Source organism: Staurois parvus, unplaced genomic scaffold (assembly GCF_062004578.1).
Source record: "Staurois parvus isolate SC_StPar_1 unplaced genomic scaffold, SC_StPar_1.0 ptg000894l, whole genome shotgun sequence".
Lineage (NCBI taxonomy): Eukaryota > Metazoa > Chordata > Amphibia > Anura > Ranidae > Staurois > Staurois parvus.
In genome coordinates, this window is record NW_028318690.1 from 752,867 (window position 1) to 772,696 (window position 19,830).

General features: G+C 41.8%; 1 protein-coding gene across 3 annotated transcripts in view; it reads left to right on the top strand.

Annotated features, from left to right (window-relative positions):
* The window catches only part of MARCHF8 (membrane associated ring-CH-type finger 8), a 371,537-nt gene that overhangs the window by 176,226 nt on the left and 175,481 nt on the right, over positions 1 to 19,830 (top strand). For all 3 annotated transcript variants that reach the window (XM_089656189.1, XM_089656186.1, XM_089656188.1), the window contains exon 2: positions 5,300 to 5,460. In XM_089656189.1, the coding sequence (XP_089512315.1) occupies positions 5,374 to 5,460 (87 nt within the window). In that variant the 5' untranslated portion in view covers positions 5,300 to 5,373. The remainder of the gene's footprint in view (positions 1 to 5,299; positions 5,461 to 19,830) is intronic.

A 19,830-nucleotide genomic window follows, 5' to 3' on the forward strand; every position in this document is an offset into this window, starting at 1 on the left:
TGGACCAACTCCCCCTTTGAACTTTTTATCTTTTCTATATAGTTCCTATTTTTCTTTTTATTCAAAGCTCTCATTAAATATCTTCCTGGTCTGTCTCCCCATCTATATCTTTCGTTCAAAACCCTGTTGTATACTCTTCTCTTCTCCTCTTCCATCAACCTCTCTAGCTCATCTTTTTTATCCGATAACCTCTGTCTCGTATCTTTTGTTATTTTCTTCTTATGGATCTGCTCCAAGTCCAATATTTCTTTTAAGAGCCCACTAACCCTCTCTCTTCTTTCCTTTTTCTTCCTTGCTCCTGCTGCAATCAAGATTCCTCTTATGAATACCTTATGGCTTTCCCAGACTGTAGCTATCGATACTTCCTCTGTTTCGTTCTCCTTAAAGTATATCTTAATCTCTTTCTCGATTTTCTGAACTACATCCGCATCCAGAAGAAGACCCTCATTTAACCTCCACCCTAATCCTCCCGTCCACCTTCTTCCCCATCCCATTTTCATTACAACCGGGGCATGGTCCGAGAACGTCCTTGTCTCTATGTCAATTTTAACCAGATGATCTATAAATTGATGGTCTATTAAGATGTAATCTAATCTCGAGTATATCTCATGTGCATTAGAGAAGAAGGTATAGTCTCTGTCTTTCATATGCTTTATTCTCCAAGTGTCCACTAGTTGATATTCATGCATCACTTTTTTCAGAGCTCTCAGAGACCTACTCCCCTCTCTTTGCACAGAAGAGGTATTATCCTTTTGTGGGTCCATACAGAAATTTAGGTCTCCAGCTACTATCAGGCGCCCTGTTTTAAATTCCATTAATTTTTTCAGCAGACCCTTCATATACATCTCCGGGTTTTTATTAGGGCAGTATATATTGGCTAAAGTACACTCAATCCCCTGGAGTCTACCTTTTAAGAATAAAAACCTCCCCTCAGGGTCGGTTCTTCTATCCTCCAGCTCAAATCTCATATTCTTTGCAAAACCTATTGCAACCCCTTTTGCTCTTTTAATTGGAGAATCTGCATAATACCATGTTGGATAGTGTTTGGATTTCAATTTCACGTTTACCTCTATCTCAAAAAGCGTCTCCTGTAAAAATACCACTGACGTAGCCCTATGATGTAACTCATTAAACAACCTAAATCTCTTCCCTGGACAACTCAACCCGTTCACATTATAGGTTATAAACTGTATTTCTTCCATCATTCCCAATTAACTCCATCTCTCTTCCGGATTGCCTCTTCCTCTTTATCCCTTCTGTCCTGCAGAGTATTAACCCAATATCTCCTCCCCTCCCTCCCTCCTGCCCAACTCTCGTCCCCTCCCTCCCCCCTCCCCTCCCTCCCTCCCACCCAACTCCCATCCCCTCCTCCCTCCCTCCTATTCTCCCAACCCACCCCCCTCCCTCCCCCCTCCCCTCACCCCTCTTTTTAGGCCTAACATTTGCCTACTAATCATTTATGGATTATAAAGTCCACTTTTGATTTGATCCTTGGGCTAAGACTCCGTCCATGGACGACTTTCTCCTTGTCTAACCTCCCCATTATCCCCCAAGCCCCTCCCAGATTTATCATAGGCACAGAAAAGAAAAACGAGGGCGATAGGTTGGGGATAGAAAAAGACAAAGGAGACCTATTTCTCTTCCTCTATCCCTCTCCCCCTCTCCCCTCCCCTCCATCTCCTCCCCCCCACACATTGCCAGTCCTCTTTTCTCTTCATTCTATTTTCCCATTGTTCTTCTTCCCAGCCAGAAATTTCCATTCTTTGGATTTTTAAACTGTCACAGAAATTTTTCAAATCCTCTGGGAACCTGAGGTATGCTGTAGTCCCATTTTTCCATCCTATTAGGCATTCGGGAGTCCCCCATCTATATTGCACATTTTGTTCTTTCAGCCTTTCCAATAGGGGTCTCAAAATTCTCCTTCTCCACAAAGTCTCTGGAGCCAGATCCGCATATATCTGTATATCGCCTCCTTCATACTTAATTACTGATTTTCCCTTGGACTTCTTCCAGATTTTTTCTTTATCCCGAAGTTCATAGAATTTAGCTATTATATCTCTCGGCCTTTCTTCCCCCAGGTTTCTCAGACATTTTCCTTTTCTAAAGGTTCCTTCTATTTTAGACCCTTCCATTTCAGAGCTGTCTGTTATAGTATTAAATATTTTACAAACCACCTCTTGCAGATTTTCTCCCTTTGAGTTTTCTGGGACCCCACGTATCAAGATGTTCCTCTTCCTGTCTTTATTTTCTTGTATCTCAACCTTATATAGCAGTTTTTCTTGGGCTTTCCCTATATTAGTTAGTTTTTTTTCAAGTTCAGATATAGCCTGGGTCTGAGCTTTAACTTTTTCCTCCGTTTCCTCAACTCTCTCCAACAGGTGTCCCAGATCACTGCGAATATTTACCATTTCTTGTTTTATTGTTTTCTCCAGTTCTTTAAACATTTCTGCCATTTCTTTTTTATTAGGTATTTGTAGATCTTTTTCCATCTCTATATTGTCTGGTATTTGCTGATTACTAGTATCAAGGCCTAATGATACTCTAGGACTTCTTTCCATACTAAGATCTACTTCTCCTCTTTCAGTCCTGCTCTGGGGTCTTTCTGGGGTTACGCTTCCTTGGGATGTATATTTTTTAATTGTACCAGTCTGGGACCCTTTAAGCCCGCTTCCTTTTACGTTTTTATTTTTCATTTTTCTCTATGGCACTTATCCTTCTTATAGTCCTTTTATAAATTCGTGGGTGGGGAGGGGAAATAGTTCTTTAAACTTTCAAGTTTCTGCCCTGTCTCCCTGCTGGTTTTCCTTTTTCTCCTCTTCTTCCTTCCCTCCTCTCCCCCTCCTTCCCCTTAAGCCTCTCTTCTTCTCTCTGGGAGCCTCTTCCACCTTTTGAACATTCTCCAGGGGTCCCCCCTTTCACTTACACTCTGTTTCTTGGAGGTCAGCACAATAGTTCCTCAAAAGCAAGTCACAGTTCATTCATAATCACTCACCCTCCTCCTATGTCCTCTTCGCTCAGTTCCTCTGAGGGTCCATTCATGGGGGGGAACTCCCCAGGGTCTCTTCAGACTGCTTGTCCAGGTCTCAGCAGTTCTCCTTGCAATTTCTTTTAGGCTCAAGGGGTACTAGGGGGATAGGGGGAGAATGTGTCGGCCACCGGCAAACAGGTTGGCGTTGCTCTCTCACTGCAAAACCCCGGCCGGCCGGCTTCCCGATCTCCCAGTGATGCTTTGCGGCCGGTCACGTGATCGCACCGGCCCCCTTCGTCTCCCAGCGTCCAGGGACTCTCTCTCTGCCAGTCTCCAGCCGCTCCTCTCTCTCCCCTCGCCCGCGTCAAACTCTCCTCCACCGGAAGCCGCCAGTCCGGGTAAGTCCCACACCGCTGGGCTCTAACATGTCTCAGGGGCTAGGCTTGGAGGCTTGGGGAGGTCAGACAGCGGAGCTCCGTCCACGAGCTCCTACATTGAGCTCTCCCCTGCCGCCATGTTCAGGCCCCGCCCTAGCCCTTAACATGACTTAACACAGCTGAGGACTCAGATGATGTTGCGTGATCTGATCAGTCTCGATTGCAACTGCGACATTCAGATGGTAGGGTCAAAATTTGGTGTAAACAACATGAAGGCATGGATCCATCCTGCCTTGTATCTACGGTTCAGGCTGGTGGTGGTGTAATAGTGTGGGGGATATTTTCTTGGCACACTTTGGGCGCTTTAGTACCAATTGAACATCATTTAAATGCCATGGCCTGCCTGAGTATTGTTGCTGACCATGTCCATCCCTTTATGACTACAGTGTACCCATCTTCTGATGGCTACTTCCAGCAGGATAATGCGCCATGCCACAAAGCTCAAATTATCTCAAACTGATTTCTTGAACAATGAGTTCACAGTACTCTAATGGCCTGCACAGTCACCAGATCTCAATCTAATAGAGCATCTTTGGGATGTGGTGGAACGAGAGATTCGCATCATGGATGTGCAGCCGACAAATCTGCGTCAACTGTGATGCTAACATTTCAATATAGACCAAACTCTAAGGAATGTTTCCAACACCTTGTTGAATCTATGCCACAAAGAATTAAGACAGTTCTGAAAGCAAAATGGGGTCCAACCTGATACTAGCAAGGTATACCTAATAAAGTGGCTTGTGAGTGTATAGGTCACATAAGAATGTCATACCAGACTGTCACCAGTGTCTGGTTCCACATACAGAAGTATAGGGTTGAGTCTTGCCAGTAAGGAAAAAGTAGAGAGGTGATTCCGATGACCCCCGGGTTCCTGGGACAGCAGGGGGCCGCGACCAGGAGTGACGTAGACAAGGCCGGATGTGATGCAAAGGACTGAAGGAAGTAACCCACCGGGATGACACTAGAAGGGCACAAGGAAAGCAGTATCTTGGTCTCACAGAATGAGCGTTGCTTGGTAGACATGCAAGGTAGACCATCAGCAGTGGATGGCAGAAGGAAAGGCAATATGTAATCTCAGCCAGTTAGTTGTAACCACTACATGTTTCGGGGTGGGCCCTTTCATCAGAACACGTCTGATATTTCGGCCGCCCGCTATCCCGGCAACCCGGGGGCTGCTGGAATCACCTGTATTTCCTTCTTGGCAGGACTCATCCCTATACTTACGTATGTGGAACCGGACATTGGTGACAGCCTGGTATGTGTCGTTAAGACATTCTTATGTGACTTATATATGGTATATCATCGGTATCTGGCTTATGGCAATAATTATTATTTACATATGCAACTATCTTTGTGGTTTTAATAATCTGTGACTTTAACATTTATTATTCCTGGACTTTCTGGACTTTTGCTATTCCACTGCTATTTACACTACTGCTATGACATGGCGCTCCTTTTCAGTTTTTGTTCTGGTCTTCTCATACATGTTCATATGAGCAGTGAAGCAGCCTGGTGTCTAGCATTTTTTTCTCTTCAAAATACATGCAGTATCATCTGAGCGCCCCTACTCTGTGTTTTTTTTTTCTGAACTTTATATAATAAACTGACATTTTTTTCTTATATATTGAGACTCCATATAGGTTTTACATGACTGTGAATTCAGTATTATTATAATGTGCTGGTTTCCTGCTTGCAACATTTCCTGTTTAATTAAGAAAAAAAAAGAAGCTGATTTCTCAGTTTAACTAAGGATTGTTCCCATAAATTTATAAATAACATGCAAATGTCCAGAGTTCAAAGTATTCAGACTGTGATTACAACAGGGACATGACTATTTCGATGTGGACAGTTCATGAAGGGCATAGCTCTTTTAACAGATTATTCTTTCCTTTAGAGGCTGATGCAACCATTAAAAATGGGACGTATTGGAAATATTTCATATGGAAAGGACTGAACAAGGAGGCTGTGATGAAAATGCAGCAGATGTCAGTGATTCCTACTAGAGATGTCCATTCTTCTTGCTTCCAGAAAAAAGCCAAAGAAAGAGAAGAACAGGTAGGATCAATCCAGATTTTGCAGTATTGTTTTTTCTATGCTAACTAATAGGGCTTGGATAAATCTGTTGCAAACTCTACTCAGTTCCAGCAAAGGAGAGAAGAGATAGCCCAGTACATATCATGTCCAGTGATATTTTTTCCTTGATAACATGGCTTTGGTTTTGTGACCAGAGTTGATCTAAGTGTGTGCCTGATCAAATAGCAGGCCTTAAAGGCTAATTCTGTCGTTTGCAAAAATTATAGTAAATGCACATATATGTGCAAAAAACGTGCGTTTGTTATTTCTTTTGCAAATGAGCATGCAAAGCATTGCAAGCATGATGAGGGGATCATGAGAACAATGCCACACTCCTGCAGACTCTTCCTCATGCTCTATGTCTGTACTGAGGTACAGACCTTCAGGGACAGTTCACACCATAATACCTTCATTCCGGATGCGTTTCTGCATGTGAGTTTGCATTCATTTTTATACATTCCAGTACACTTTTCCACTCTTTTTTTTCTTCATCCCAATTCAGGATATGTGCCTTCTGATGCATTAAAATGCACTCCAGTGTGTTTTGCTGTGTTCCAGATGTTTCATACAGAAAAAATTCTACATGTTCTACTTTTGTTGACTGCACTGGAACACACTGCACTGGTGTGACCTAGGGTCATTGGAATACTTGGAAAACACTGTGCATGCGTTTTTGATACAGATTAAACATTTAAATGGACTACATCTGGTGTGACCGAGCCCTCAACTGTAAGAAGTGTCAATGGACTGAGTGCAATGTTCACCACACTTGTTTTCCATTGGGAACTACAAGCCTGTCTTCCTGAGACTGCCATGCTGATAGACAGGGCCTGTAGTTTATGTAAATGATTGCAGTCACCATATCTAAGGACTGGTAAGCTGCTATATTACATTTTTGTTCTTGCTTTTTGATATAAGTGTCAGTGCCTCTGCCACACAGACTGACTCCAGATATATATGTGTATTATATGTTGAACCAAAGTCTGAAGTTATTTCTGAGGGACAGACCTTGGATCATGGATGTGGATCAGAAGCTCTAACTCTACTCTAGCTTTCTTGGTCAGTGTCTCAGTTCTGAAGCCATAAACAGCCAGGAAACTAGTATCTTTAGAAGGCCAGTGATGGCATATTTTTCTCAGGACAGATTTAGTTTAAGCAGGATTTGTGTAGGACTTGTAGCTTGTGTTATATTATAAAGTACACGTGAAAGTTCAGTCTGGGTAGACTGTGCTTCCTGTACTTCTACAAACCTTCTGGGCTTGTCTAAACTGAAAATGCTACAAGAATAGAAACCTGAATGATGAAAAGAAAACTCTTGCCATATGATTTGCTGCTGCCAGTGTACTTCTGATGATTGCTTTGGACGCAGAGGTTTCTAGCTTTCTTGGCTTGTGAGCTCCATTCCAATACAAGCTACACTGTGTTTTGAAGAACAGTCTCAGAGCATGTTTATAACTATATTACCTATATTATTAAGAATATGCAGCCTTAGATAGAACTGGTAATGCTCAAATAGATTAGTACTGATGGCAGTGTTTGCTGAAAGCTATAGATTTTTTTTTGACTTCTGAGGACCCAGTATGGAGATGTCAACAATCCAATGCCTTTATCTGTTGTATACATTGTTCTGTCATGCTAAATATTTAGTGGTAAATGGTTCTATGGTACCATTATCTAAGTAAAGAATACAGACTTAGGGCTGGGCTCATCAAGCTGCACTAACTCTTAAAGCATGTTAAAGGCCTCATTCCAGCTAGACGTACTACAGCGTATGCCTGTGTGAGGGCCATGTTTACACGCACAGGGATGCAAAGGTGTTCTATGCATCCCTGTGCAGGCAAACCCATTGATGTCACTTGGGACTCCAAGTTTGACACTTGTAGTGCGGGTGCATGGTTCCAAATGTAGATAGTGTTCATTCAGGGTTGTGCATCCACACAGATGTCATATTGGGAGCAGTGACTGTGTCCATGCAGCCACCGAATCCCAATTAACATCAATGAGACTGCCTGCATAGGGATTTACAGAACACCTGTGCATCCCGTGATTGTAGACATGGTCCTCGTTTGGTCTTACACTGTAATACGCCCCATGTGAACGAGGCCAAAAGGGCTTCTCAAGGAATACTATTTGATAATATTGAGAGGAGTCTTTAGCATGGCTTAAAGAGTTGGTGAACCCAAAAATTATATTTTAGTGATAGGTGACCTTGTGGTCAAAGTCAGTTTACAGTGGGGATCGAAAGTTTGGGCACCCCAGCTAAAAATTTGTATTAATGTGCATAAAAAAGCCAAGGAAAGATGGAAAAATCTCCAAAAGGCATCAAATTACAGATTAGACGTTCTTATAATATGTCAACAAAAGTTAGATTTTATTTCCATCATTTACACTTTCAAAATAACAGAAAACAAAAAAATGGCGTCTGCAAATGTTTTGGCACCCTGCAGAATTTATAGCATGCACTGCCCCCTTTGCCAAGCTGAGACCTGCCAGTGTCATGGATTGTTCTCAATCATCGTCTGGGCAGACCAGGTGATGTCAATCTCAAAGGTTTTAAATGCCCAGACTCATCTGACCTTGCCCCAACAATCAGCACCATGGGTTCTTCTAAGCAGTTCTCTAGAAAACTGAAACTGAAAATAGTTGACACTCACAAAGCTGGAGAAGGCTATAAGAAGCTAGCAAAGCGTTTTCAGATGTCAATATCCTCTGTTCGGAATGTAATTAAGAAATGGCAGTCATCAGGAACAGTGGAAGTTAAAGCAAGATCTGGAAGACCAAGAAAAATATCAGACAGAACAGCTCGCAGGATTGTGAGAAAAACAATTCAAAACCCACGTTTGACTGCACGATCCCTCCAGAAAGATCTGGCAGACACTGGAGTTGTGGTACACTATTCCACTATAAAGAGATACTTGTACAAATATGGTCTTCATGGAAGAGTCATCAGAAGAAAACCTCTTCTACGTCCTCACCACAAAAATCATCGTTTGAACTTTGCAAATGAACATATAGACAAGCCTGATGCATTTTGAAACAAGTTCTGTGGACCGATGAGGTTAAAATTGATCTTTTTGGCCGGAATGATCAAAGGTACGTTTGGAGAAGAAGGGGCACAGAATTTAATGAAAAGAACCTCTGTCCAACTGTTAAGCATGGGTTTGGATCAATCATGTTTTGGGATTGTGTTGCAGCCAGTGGCACAGGGAACATCTCACGAGTAGAAGGAAAAATGGATTCAATAAAATTTCAGCAAATTTTGGATGGTAACTTGATGCCATCTGTGAAAAAGCTGAAGTTAGAGAGGATGGCTTCTACAAATGGATAATGATCCTAAACACACCTCGAAATCCACGGGGGATTACATCAAGAGGCGTAAACTGAAGGTTTTGCCATGGCCTTCACAACCTCCTGACCTCAACATAATTGAAAATCTATGGATAGACCTTAAAAGAGCAGTGCGTGACAGACAGCCCAGAAATCTCAAAGAACTGGAAGACTTTTGTAAGGAAGAATGGGCAAAGATACCTCAAACAAGAATTGAAAGACTCTTGGCTGGCTACAAAAAGCGTTTACAAGCTGTGATACTTGCCAAAGGGGGCAGTACAAGATATTAACTCTGCAGGGTGCCCAAACTTTTGCAGACGCCATTTTTTTGTTTTCTGTTATTTTGAAAGTGTAAATGATGGAAATAAAATCTAACTTTTGTTGACATATTATAAGAATGTCTAATCTATAATTTGATGCCTTTTGGAGATTTTTCCATCTTTCCTTGGCTTCTTGATGCACATTAATACAAATTTTTAGCTGGGGTGCCCAAACTTTCGATCCCCACTGTATGGGTTTTGGAACCTTGCTGGATATACCTACAGCAAGTTCTCCCTGGCAAATCAAGTCTTTTCTAGATCACCATTGCTTTTTGGGGGCCTCTATCCAATTTATGTGTTTCAACACCCCTTCCAACACCCTTTTATTATTTAAAATAAATTTAAAATGTTGCATTTAGATTGGGAACACCTTGTAATGTGCACAGAAGGTGTGCAGACACAGGATCTTGAGCACAGTTTCTGAGTGATGTAAGCATATCTAAGGTGGTCTCACCTACCAGCATATACAAAAAGCCTAAAACCCAATTTTCTTTGGCCTTGACCCTGTAATTGTTTCTGCTTCTTGTTGAACTTAAAAAGGATCTTCTAAAGTAGTTTAATTTTCTATCAAGTTCAAAGGCATCATGCAAGTGAATACAAATCAGTTATGGAAAAGAAATACGGTACTATGGAAAGTTAGCATTTAAATTTTTGATTTTCTGTTCTTTTACCTGCATGTTTTTTAGTTAGTGACAGGGTCTCATTAAAGTCTGTCATCTGTTCAGATTAGTTAAATGATACGCACTTGAGCCATTAGCGGTCAAACAGAATTCCATGGTTTGACTACAGCAAACAGAAATCTGTTCATTAAATGTTCTTACACTTTGCAATTTCTTTTTTCATTGTTCTTACCATACTGAACAGTTCCATTTTTGTTTTTTGCATTTATTTCCAGGTAGTTGTTTATATGTAATAAATAACATTCCATAGGCGACCACTGGCTATACTATACCTATGTTTTCTGTTCTTCAAAAGAGGATTGCCATGGTAACTGCTTTGTGTTTTGACACTATGTTCATGGTAGATTTTGCATTATCTTGTGACATTCTAGTGCATGTGAACACAAAGCAGCCTTTATGGACAGGATCATGCTGAAAAATGTAGCCAATTTGTTCAGGTTAAACAAAGAAATCTCTCAGTTGGTATAACCCTGCCTGCAAGGCTCAAGCATTAAAAAATATATGAAGAGCACATCCTGGGATAGAAAGAAGAAATTGCCTTAATTCTATTAAAGGTGCAGGCTCCAGAGCCATCAGATGCTAGTAAGTCACTGACTGGAATAAGTATGCAGCCAGAACTATTGACTGGCATACAATTTCCAGATCAGTGATTGACAATTTAGTGAACCAAGGACAAGGATGACAACCCTGGAGCTTGCTCTTTTTAAAATGAAAAAAAAAAAGTCAGCAATGGCAGTTCCTATAGTTCCATCCCAATTTTTTTTTTATTCTGACAGGTTTTAGTAAAAGCAATTCTATCGCAAATTAAAATATACCAAACAATTTCCCCTGTAAATAAGAGATATTATACTTACTTGTCCTGTTATCCACGTTGCCACTTTTTGCTTTCTTTAAGGACCACGGATATTCTTAATCAGATACTCTTCCTGGGGTGTCGGATTCCTGGTCTCCTGTTGTTATCTATGGAGACTACCTCATTAGCGATGTAGGGGCCAGAAGGTACCTTTATGCCAGCCATAGATGGGTCGACAATTGGCCCATATTCGCACTGTTAGTGGGTTAATTGGTCGCCCGTTTTTAATTTTTTTTGCCCAGTTTTTTTATCGGTCATGTTGGAAAATTTGCTGCCAATTTTGACGATCTGACGATTTTCCCGGCAATGATGTGCAAATCGGATGATCGTTTTACCGATAAAAAATCCGCACATGAGCCGTGACCTGCAAAGGACAGAAGTTACGGGGTGAACTTTATGATTTAGTCGGCCGATTTTTTTTACCGTTGGTGGTAACGTCAGCCGACCGAACGACCGATTTTTTTTTTTTCCCCCGAAAAATCAGCCGATTTTCGACCTGTCTATGGCCTGCATTAGGTAGCATTGAGACTGGTAAGTAGTATGTCTCCTCTCTACAGGGGCAACATTTTTTCTATATATCAATTTTAGGTCATTAAATATAAAGTACACTGGGGCCTCATAGAAAATCTGCTAAATAAGAAAATACTTAGTAATAAAAATCAGGGCCTAGAAGTAATTTTTAAGGAGGTAGTTAGAAAATGGGAGGAAGGAAAATGTCATTGTTTCCTTTTTCATTTTTTTTTGCAATCCGTTTCTTACAAGCGTAACAAGGAGATATTTTGTTGTAACCATGATACATCATTCAAATTTAGGTTATCTAAATGTCCTATATTTAAAATAAGTAATATACGGAATAGAGACTCAAGAAAAGCACGGCAGCGAACCTACTTACAGTAAATGTTGTCTTTTTTTTTTTTTGCATTACCCTGTATTACCTCTAGATGTCCCTACTTTCTCTTGTTACTGCTTTAAAATTAACGCAAGATTTTAACTTTAAAAAAAATTAATGGAAATGTATTTATCTGAAAAAAAATCACTGAAAGAAGTGAAATGTATAATAATGCAAAAAAATATATAATCGTGTTAAATATCTTAACCAGCAGGTACCAGGTACCTACAATGTAATGAAATCACAAAAAATGGAATGGTGCCTACAATGCTTTCTATTCCATAAGGCTCCAAGTGTCCTCTGCTTCTAAGGCATGCCCCTTCATTTATGTGTAAGATACATTTACCAAGAAACTATAAATATTAAATTATAAATACTTCCTATTCTTACTACCAGCAGGTGAATGGAGCAGTGGGCTAAGGAAAGAAGGGTAAAGTGGTGTAGACACTATGAGAAAATATTAAGAAAGATTTGGTATGAGGCACGATCGTTTGATTTACGTATAGTGTGTGTACACAACTTTCAACATCTGAGTGAGACTTTCTAATTGAAAATTTCTGAAGGGGCAAACGCCAAAACTTTTCTCGTACGTGAACAGAACTAAAAATTTTCGTTTAATGTTTTGGGTTTTTTTTTGAGAATAATAAGATACCAAAAATTGCGCATGATCAGAAACAAAAGCTTTTGTCCTACGAGCATTTTCGTACGATTAGTACATTCCTCTTTTTCAACCTGCTGTAAAAACATCAAGGAAAACCAGACGATCGTTTGTCCGATTTTTTTAAGTATTTGCTGCTAGGGAGGTCTGTGTTAAAAGGAACCTGCTGCTTTGTCCTGCATGGCCAAAGCACTGATCACTTTAAAGTATATGTAAACCCTCACAACCCATTCATTTGTCTATAAATGTAGAAAAAAAAATTATAAATACCTTTTTCCCCCTTTTTATAAGTGATCACATTCCTTCTATTCTCAGCTGCATAAGGAGCTCAGGAAGGAGAAACAGAAGCACACTTAACTTCCCAGTGAATGTAGGGGGACATGTCATCAGACGTCTGATCATTCGAGGAAGCACACTGAGTCAGAGAACTGACCATGCTGTGCTCTCACGCCAATGTGATGAGTTTTAATAGGAAAGCAGAGGGACTGGCAGAAACACCATATATTTCACACAGAGGAAGCCATACAAACAGAACAGGACACTTTTTCATACAAGTACATGGTATAGCAGGTACATATCAGGAATATGAAATGTTGGGTTTACATATTATTTACCATATTTTTCGCTCTGTAAGACGCACTTTTTTCCCCCCAAAAAATGGGGGGGAATGTCTGTGCGTCTTATGGAGTGAATTTGGAGCGGCCGGCCCAGAATTCCTGCCGCTCCCGTGTTAGAATACCAGGCCAGCTGCTCGGGTCTTCTGTACTCCTCGGTCTTACCTGTTCCTCAGTCCAGCGGTGTCCTCACCGTCTTCTATCCCCAGCACTGGCATCTTTAGTGTGGCACCTGGCTGTGACAGCTTGCGGCTTCACAGCCGGGTGCACACTACACATACGCGAGAAGCGCCGTGCTTTGTGAATGGTCTGGCAGTCACATGTCCCAGAAGACAGAGAGGGAGGACAACTCTGCGGAAGTGGGAGCGGGTACCTGTCAAACCCCCCCTCTGCTCCCCAAAGGTCAGCAGTGTTTAATCATCTCCTGTACTATGTCCGCAGTCTCTGGTCATCTCCTGTACTGTGTCCGCAGTCTCTGGTCATCCCCTGTACTGTGTCCGCAGTCTCTGGTCATCTCCTGTACTGTGTCCGCAGTCTCTGGTCATCCCCTGTACTGTGTCCGCAGTCTCTGGTCATCCCTGTACTGTGTCCGCAGTCTCTGGTCATTTCCTGTACTATGTCCGCAGTCTCTGGTCATCTCCTGTACTACGTCCGCAGTCTCTGGTCATCTCCTGTACTATGTCCGCAGTCTCTGGTCACCTCCTGTAGTATGTTCACAGTCTCTGGTCATCTCCTGTACTGTGTCCGCAGTCTCTGGTCATCCCCTGTACTATGTCTGCAGTCTCTGGTCATCTCCTGTACTATGTCCGCAGTCTCTGGTCATCTCCTGTACTATGTCCGCAGTCTCTGGTCATCTCCTGTACTACGTCCGCAGTCTCTGGTCATCTCCTGTACTACGTCCGCAGTCTCTGGTCATCTCCTGTACTACGTCCGCAGTCTCTGGTCATCTCCTGTACTACGTCCGCAGTCTCTGGTCATCTCCTGTACTACGTCCGCAGTCTCTGGTCATCCCCTGTACTACTGTACTATGTCTGCAGTCTCTGGTCATCTCCTGTACTGTGTCTGCAGTCTCTAGTCATATCCTGTACTATGTCCGCAGTCTCTGGTCATCCCCTGTACTATGTCCACAGTCTCTGGTCATCTACTGTACTACGTCCGCAGTTTCTGGTCATCTCCTGTACTACGTCCTCACTCTCTGGTCATCTCCTGTACTATGTCTGCAGTCTCTCGTCATCTCCTGTACTATGTCTGCAGTCTCTGGTCATTTCCTGTACTGTGTCCGCAGTCTCTGGTTATCTCCTGTACTATGTCCGCAGTCTCTGGTCATCTCCTGTACTATGTCCGCAGTCTCTGGTCATCCCCTGTACTATGTCTGCAGTCTCTGGTCATCCCCTGTACTATGTCCGCAGTCTCTGGTCATCTCCTGTACTATGTCCGCAGTCTCTGGTCATCCCCTGTACTACTATACTATGTCCGCAGTCTCTGGTCATCCCCTGTACTATGTCCACAGTCTCTGGTCATCCCCTGTACTATGTCCACAGTCTCTGGTCATCCCCTGTACGATGTCCACAGTCTCTGGTCATCTACTGTACTACGTCCACAGTTTCTGGTCATCTCCTGTACTACGTCCTCACTCTCTGGTCATCTCCTGTACTATGTCTGCAGTCTCTCGTCATCTCCTGTAGTATGTCTGCAGTCTCTGGTCATTTCCTGTACTGTGTCCGCAGTCTCTGGTCATCCCCTGTACTATGTCCGCAGTCTCTGGTCATCCCCTGTACTATGTCCGCAGTCTCTGGTCATCCCCTGTACTATGTCCGCAGTCTCTGGTCATCTCCTGTACTATGTCCGCAGTCTCTGGTCATCTCCTGTACTATGTCCGCAGTCTCTGGTCATCCCCTGTACTACTATACTATGTCCGCAGTCTCTGGTCATCCCCTGTACTATGTCCACAGTCTCTGGTCATCTACTGTACTACGTCCTCACTCTCTGGTCATCTCCTGTACTATGTCTGCAGTCTCTCATCATCTCCTGTACTATATCTGCAGTCTCTGGTCATCTCCTGTACTATGTCCGCAGTCTCTGGTCATCTCCTGTACTATGTCTGCAGTCTCTGGTCATCCCCTGTACTGTGTCCGCAGTCTCTGGTCATCTCCTGTACTATGTCCGCAGTCTCTGGTCATCCCCTGTACTGTGTCCGCAGTCTCTGGTCATCCCCTGTACTATGTCCGCAGTCTCTGGTCATCTCCTGTACTGTGTCCGCAGTCTCTGTTCATCCCCTGTACTACTATACTATGTCCGCAGTCTCTGGTCATCCCCTGTACTATGTCCACAGTCACTGGTCATCTACTGTACTACGTCCACAGTTTCTGGTCATCTCCTGTACTACGTCCACACTCTCTGGTCATCTCCTGTACTATGTCTGCAGTCTCTCATCTCCTGTACGATGTCTGCAGTCTCTGGTCATCTCCTGTACTGTCTCCGCAGTCTCTGGTCATCTCCTGTACTATGTCTGCAGTCTCTGGTCATCTCTTGTACTGTGTCCGCAGTCTCTGGTCATTTCCTGTACTGTGTCCGCAGTCTCTGGTCATCTCCTGTACTATGTCCGCAGTCTCTGGTCATTCCCTGTACTATGTCTGCAGTCTCTGGTCATCTCCTGTACTATGTCCGCAGTCTCTGGTCATCTCCTGTACTATGTCCGCAGTCTCTGGTCATCTCCTGTACTATGTCCGCAGTCTCTGGTCATCTCCTGTACTATGTCCGCAGTCTCTGGTCATCTCCTGTACTATGTCTGCAGTCTCTGGTCATCTCCTGTACTACATCCGCAGTCTCTGGTCATCTCCTGTACTGTGTCTGCAGTCTCTGATCATCTCCTGTACTATGTCTGCAGTCCATTGGTTCAGAATATTTTTTTTCTTGTTTTCCTCCTCTAAAACCTCTTCTGGTCAGGTGTGTCTTATGGAGTGAAAAATACGGTAATAAATCTAGGCAGATCAGGCAATTTTGCAAATATATAATTTTTTCACTTTCCTTTTTATTGTTTCCCCTTTTCATGAAGTATCACTGCTTCTGCCAGTCCAAATTTATTGTCTGCTGACAATGATATCTGCCGACCTCTTTAAGCATTTGTTTTAAAGAAAGCATCTCCTGAACCACTATAGATGTGAATGCTTCCAGTACTGAATCTACTGCAATGAACAATCACATTTTACATTTTTTTTTAAGGGATACACACCTTCATACAACAAATGCTGGATATCAGTCTGTCTTCTTTATATGAGGATTTCCCAGGCCCACTTATTATTTAAAATATGTCTATGTAAAATGGATGAGATGAATCAACATATTTGAGCTGCAAAACCTTGATGTGAAGTTGATTAATAATACATTAACACAATGCATGTATTTAGTAATCAACTTTCAGCAAGCTTGTTATTGGTCACCAAGATAAATGTGGGGTCCCATTTATGACAATACACATACAGCTGTTTTACATGACCTGCTTTTGGGCTTATAGGGAATAAGGTGATTCAGGACCATGGTCAGCTCTCTGTGCTGTATTCACCATTCCTATGCAGAGCACAGGTGCAAGACCAAACTGGAAATAAAAAACAGCTGTGGTAGGTAAACCACCCCAGCCTACCTTTGTGTACCTGCCCAGACCTCCCCAGTCTGGCTGTTTATTTTTTTCACTACTGTGGACTTCAGCTTCATTTTGGTTCTCAAGTACAAAATGTACATAGACCATCGAGAACAATGTTTTATTATTTCACTGAGGCTGAGCAACATACAGATGATCACCCAAGTCTATAAATAATCTCACATAGAATGTCCCTTTAAACTTATTAAATAGCTAGGACACTGCAGATCCACAAAAAAACCTGGAGAATTCCTATTTCATCATTAATTAGACTATAAGAGTAGGCGCTTTGTATGCCAATGTGGTGGCTTTTTATTACATTTTACCTGCACATTGTACTCAGTTGTACATTTTTTTAATTGTTCTGCAAGATGATGGCATTCTTCTTCATTGCATGTATACATAACCATATTTGAGCCTATATAGGGCAGCTTTGATAATCCAGTTTTTGTTAGGGAGGTAAAAAGGATGCAAATTACTAATGGCTTGTGAACTGGGGGTAGGTAGCAGGTACAAAGCTCCCTGGGGTGAGCACACTTTCAGGCACAGATACCAATCCATTGATGTAATGACAATACAATGCTATTCACAGGTGCTGTACAGTGATTCACAAAATCAACAAGGCAAACAAAATCTGAAACAAAATTCTAGCTGTACTCTGGCACTAACTACACAAGTCCACGTGCTATCAGGCTGAGCAAGCCTAATGCTTGTCAGTCTCCACATACTGTATGCAGATTTAGAGCTTTCACCAGCTTTGCCGCTCTTACAGACACGATTTGTCTGTTTCATAGGCTCTGGAGCACTGACTGAGTTCCAGGTGATCCTAAATTGCAAAACCTGAACTGGGCAGAGAATTCGGAGGTCTCCAAAAGTGTACAGGAGGAGCCCGGAAGACATGTAAACCTCGAACAGGACTTTTCCAGGCACTCTTTGAGACACTCTGCTACAGGCTTTACCTAGATCAAATTTTTCTTTTCAGGGCCATATAGTAAAACAGTTGCCTTAAGTATTGAAAATACAAAACATGATGAAGTCAAAAGATAATACTTTTTTCAGAAATTATTCTCACTATTTTAACAAATGAAGGAAGATCATGGCACCCACCTGTACTCTACTGTATGTTCTTTTGTGCCTGCCTGGCATACAGAGCTTCCACTAGACCAGTTGGATTCTGTCACCATTCTCCTTGGTCCATCTATGGTAACTTGAATTATACTGGAGCAAATACAGATGCTGTGCTCATAAGCCTATCCTTGTTCCCAGTGGCTACAGTAAACAACATCAGGCATTTATACCAGTATAAGAAGAACCCTATAGTTCAGGGGAGTTAAAGAGTTTGGAGTGTGGGCAGGAGAGATTTTTGGACCAGTTTTCAACATTGTGGCTTCACCTTGTGTATTCGGCAGCATGGCTTTGCAGTTACATTGCTTGGACACCATTTTATTGTAGAAGGTTGCAGCTACTTTTTTTGTAAATTCTTTATTTATAATTCACAGAGCAATATACAGTTGACAGGAGTCAGTCAAAATACATTTTATAGGCATTTGGGAATCAGTGGTCTGCACATATATTGCAATTTTGTTGAAAGGCTACAACCAAAACATCAAACAAGACTGTTTTAGTACATTACAAATGGTAAAGACCTATGTGCTGCTATGTTCCAACTTTAATAATAATATCAGGGAAGAAGATTTCTGCACTCACTCCTCTGGTGTACTCACACTCAAAATAAATAAATGAAAAAATTGTGGTGCTATATCTCATCATAAATAGAACCATGAGCTTTAGAAACATAAAGTGACAGTCCAAGAAATTTTTGTTATCCAGATAATAAACGTCCAATATATGTTGTGTTATCATCCAGCAATAATCAACACTGTGCTTGACTTGTGGCCCCACTCCCTGCTCACCTTGACCATTGACCTATACATTATAATAGGCCAAAAACTCGCTTTATAAGGAAAATGTTTCTCCAAATTTGTGATCCGTGATGTGTTCCTTCCACGTATTATGCTTCTTTAGACTCCAGATCTGTGTAAAATAAAACAGAAACATACCATAGTTCAACACCGTTCTATAGAACCAAAAATTAAATGTACAGTATCCACTCACATTAAACAAATGACATGTGACTCCGAATTATGGTGAACATATATGCATTACTTCACCGTGACGACTATATTGTGGTGTTTCCCAGCATCAGGTAGGTGTACCATGCACTCACCTTCTTCCCTGACCTAACAAATAGGTCATACACGCTTAGGGATGAAACCAAATTCTGCTTACCCACTGCCGATCCTTAGTAGCTACTTCATTAGTTCTGACCCTTTAAGGGAACATGCTCTCAGATATCCAGTGGAATTAAGGTGTATATGATCAAAAATAAAGGGAATAGATCATAGTGCAACCCCATAAAATATGAACACTTTATTCAAATACAAAATGCACTCATAAAAGTAATGAATCAAACCCTAGTCCACCCTAGTGATGTCACTTCCGGTCATGCCCAAACCGACACGAGTGATGTGAGGAACCATTTTGATTGAAGGCTGTGATATCCTTTTAATTCATTACTTTTGTGAGTGCATTTTTTATTTTAATAAAGTAGCTACTAAAGATCAACAGGGATCTAGAGTTTAAAGAAGCACAATACGTGGAAGGAACATATCACGGATCAGAAATTTGGAGAAACATTTTCCTTATAAAGTGTTTTTTTGTCCTATTATAATCTATAGGTCAATGGTCAATGTGAGCAGCGAGTGGGGCAACAAGTCAAGCACGGTGTTGATTATTGCTGGATGATAACACAACATATACTGAACTGGATGTTTATTAACTGGAAAAAAAAAATTCTTGGACTGTCACTTTATGTTTCTAAAGCTCATAGTTCTATTTTTTGATGAGATAATACAGACATGGGCACTCTTATAAACATTTGGATTAAGGGGTTCCCAGAAAACTGGGGAAGTATGCATCGACTGCCATGCAACAATTTTTTGGAGCAAGACAACAAGGGGGAACATAACGCCCAAAGGTTGGAAAATAGAAGGGGAGGGAGTATGTGGATGGTAGGTTGAGACATTGTATCAAAAAAAAAGTGAGAACCACCCCAACCTATAACTAGCCTTTGCCATAAGGTGCACATGGAAGAGCAACACACATTATTATTATTATTATTTTACAGGATCTATATAGCAGCTACAATTCACGGAGTGCTTTACAAAATTAAGGCAGGCATTACAGTTACAACCTAAGACCCATCTCCTTACTCCCTTTTGCCTCCAAACACCTGGAAGGCAAGGGAGAGGAAGCCAAGGAGAGAGTGAAGGTAATAAGGCAGTGATCCAAGAGAGGAAAAGGAATGTTGGTGA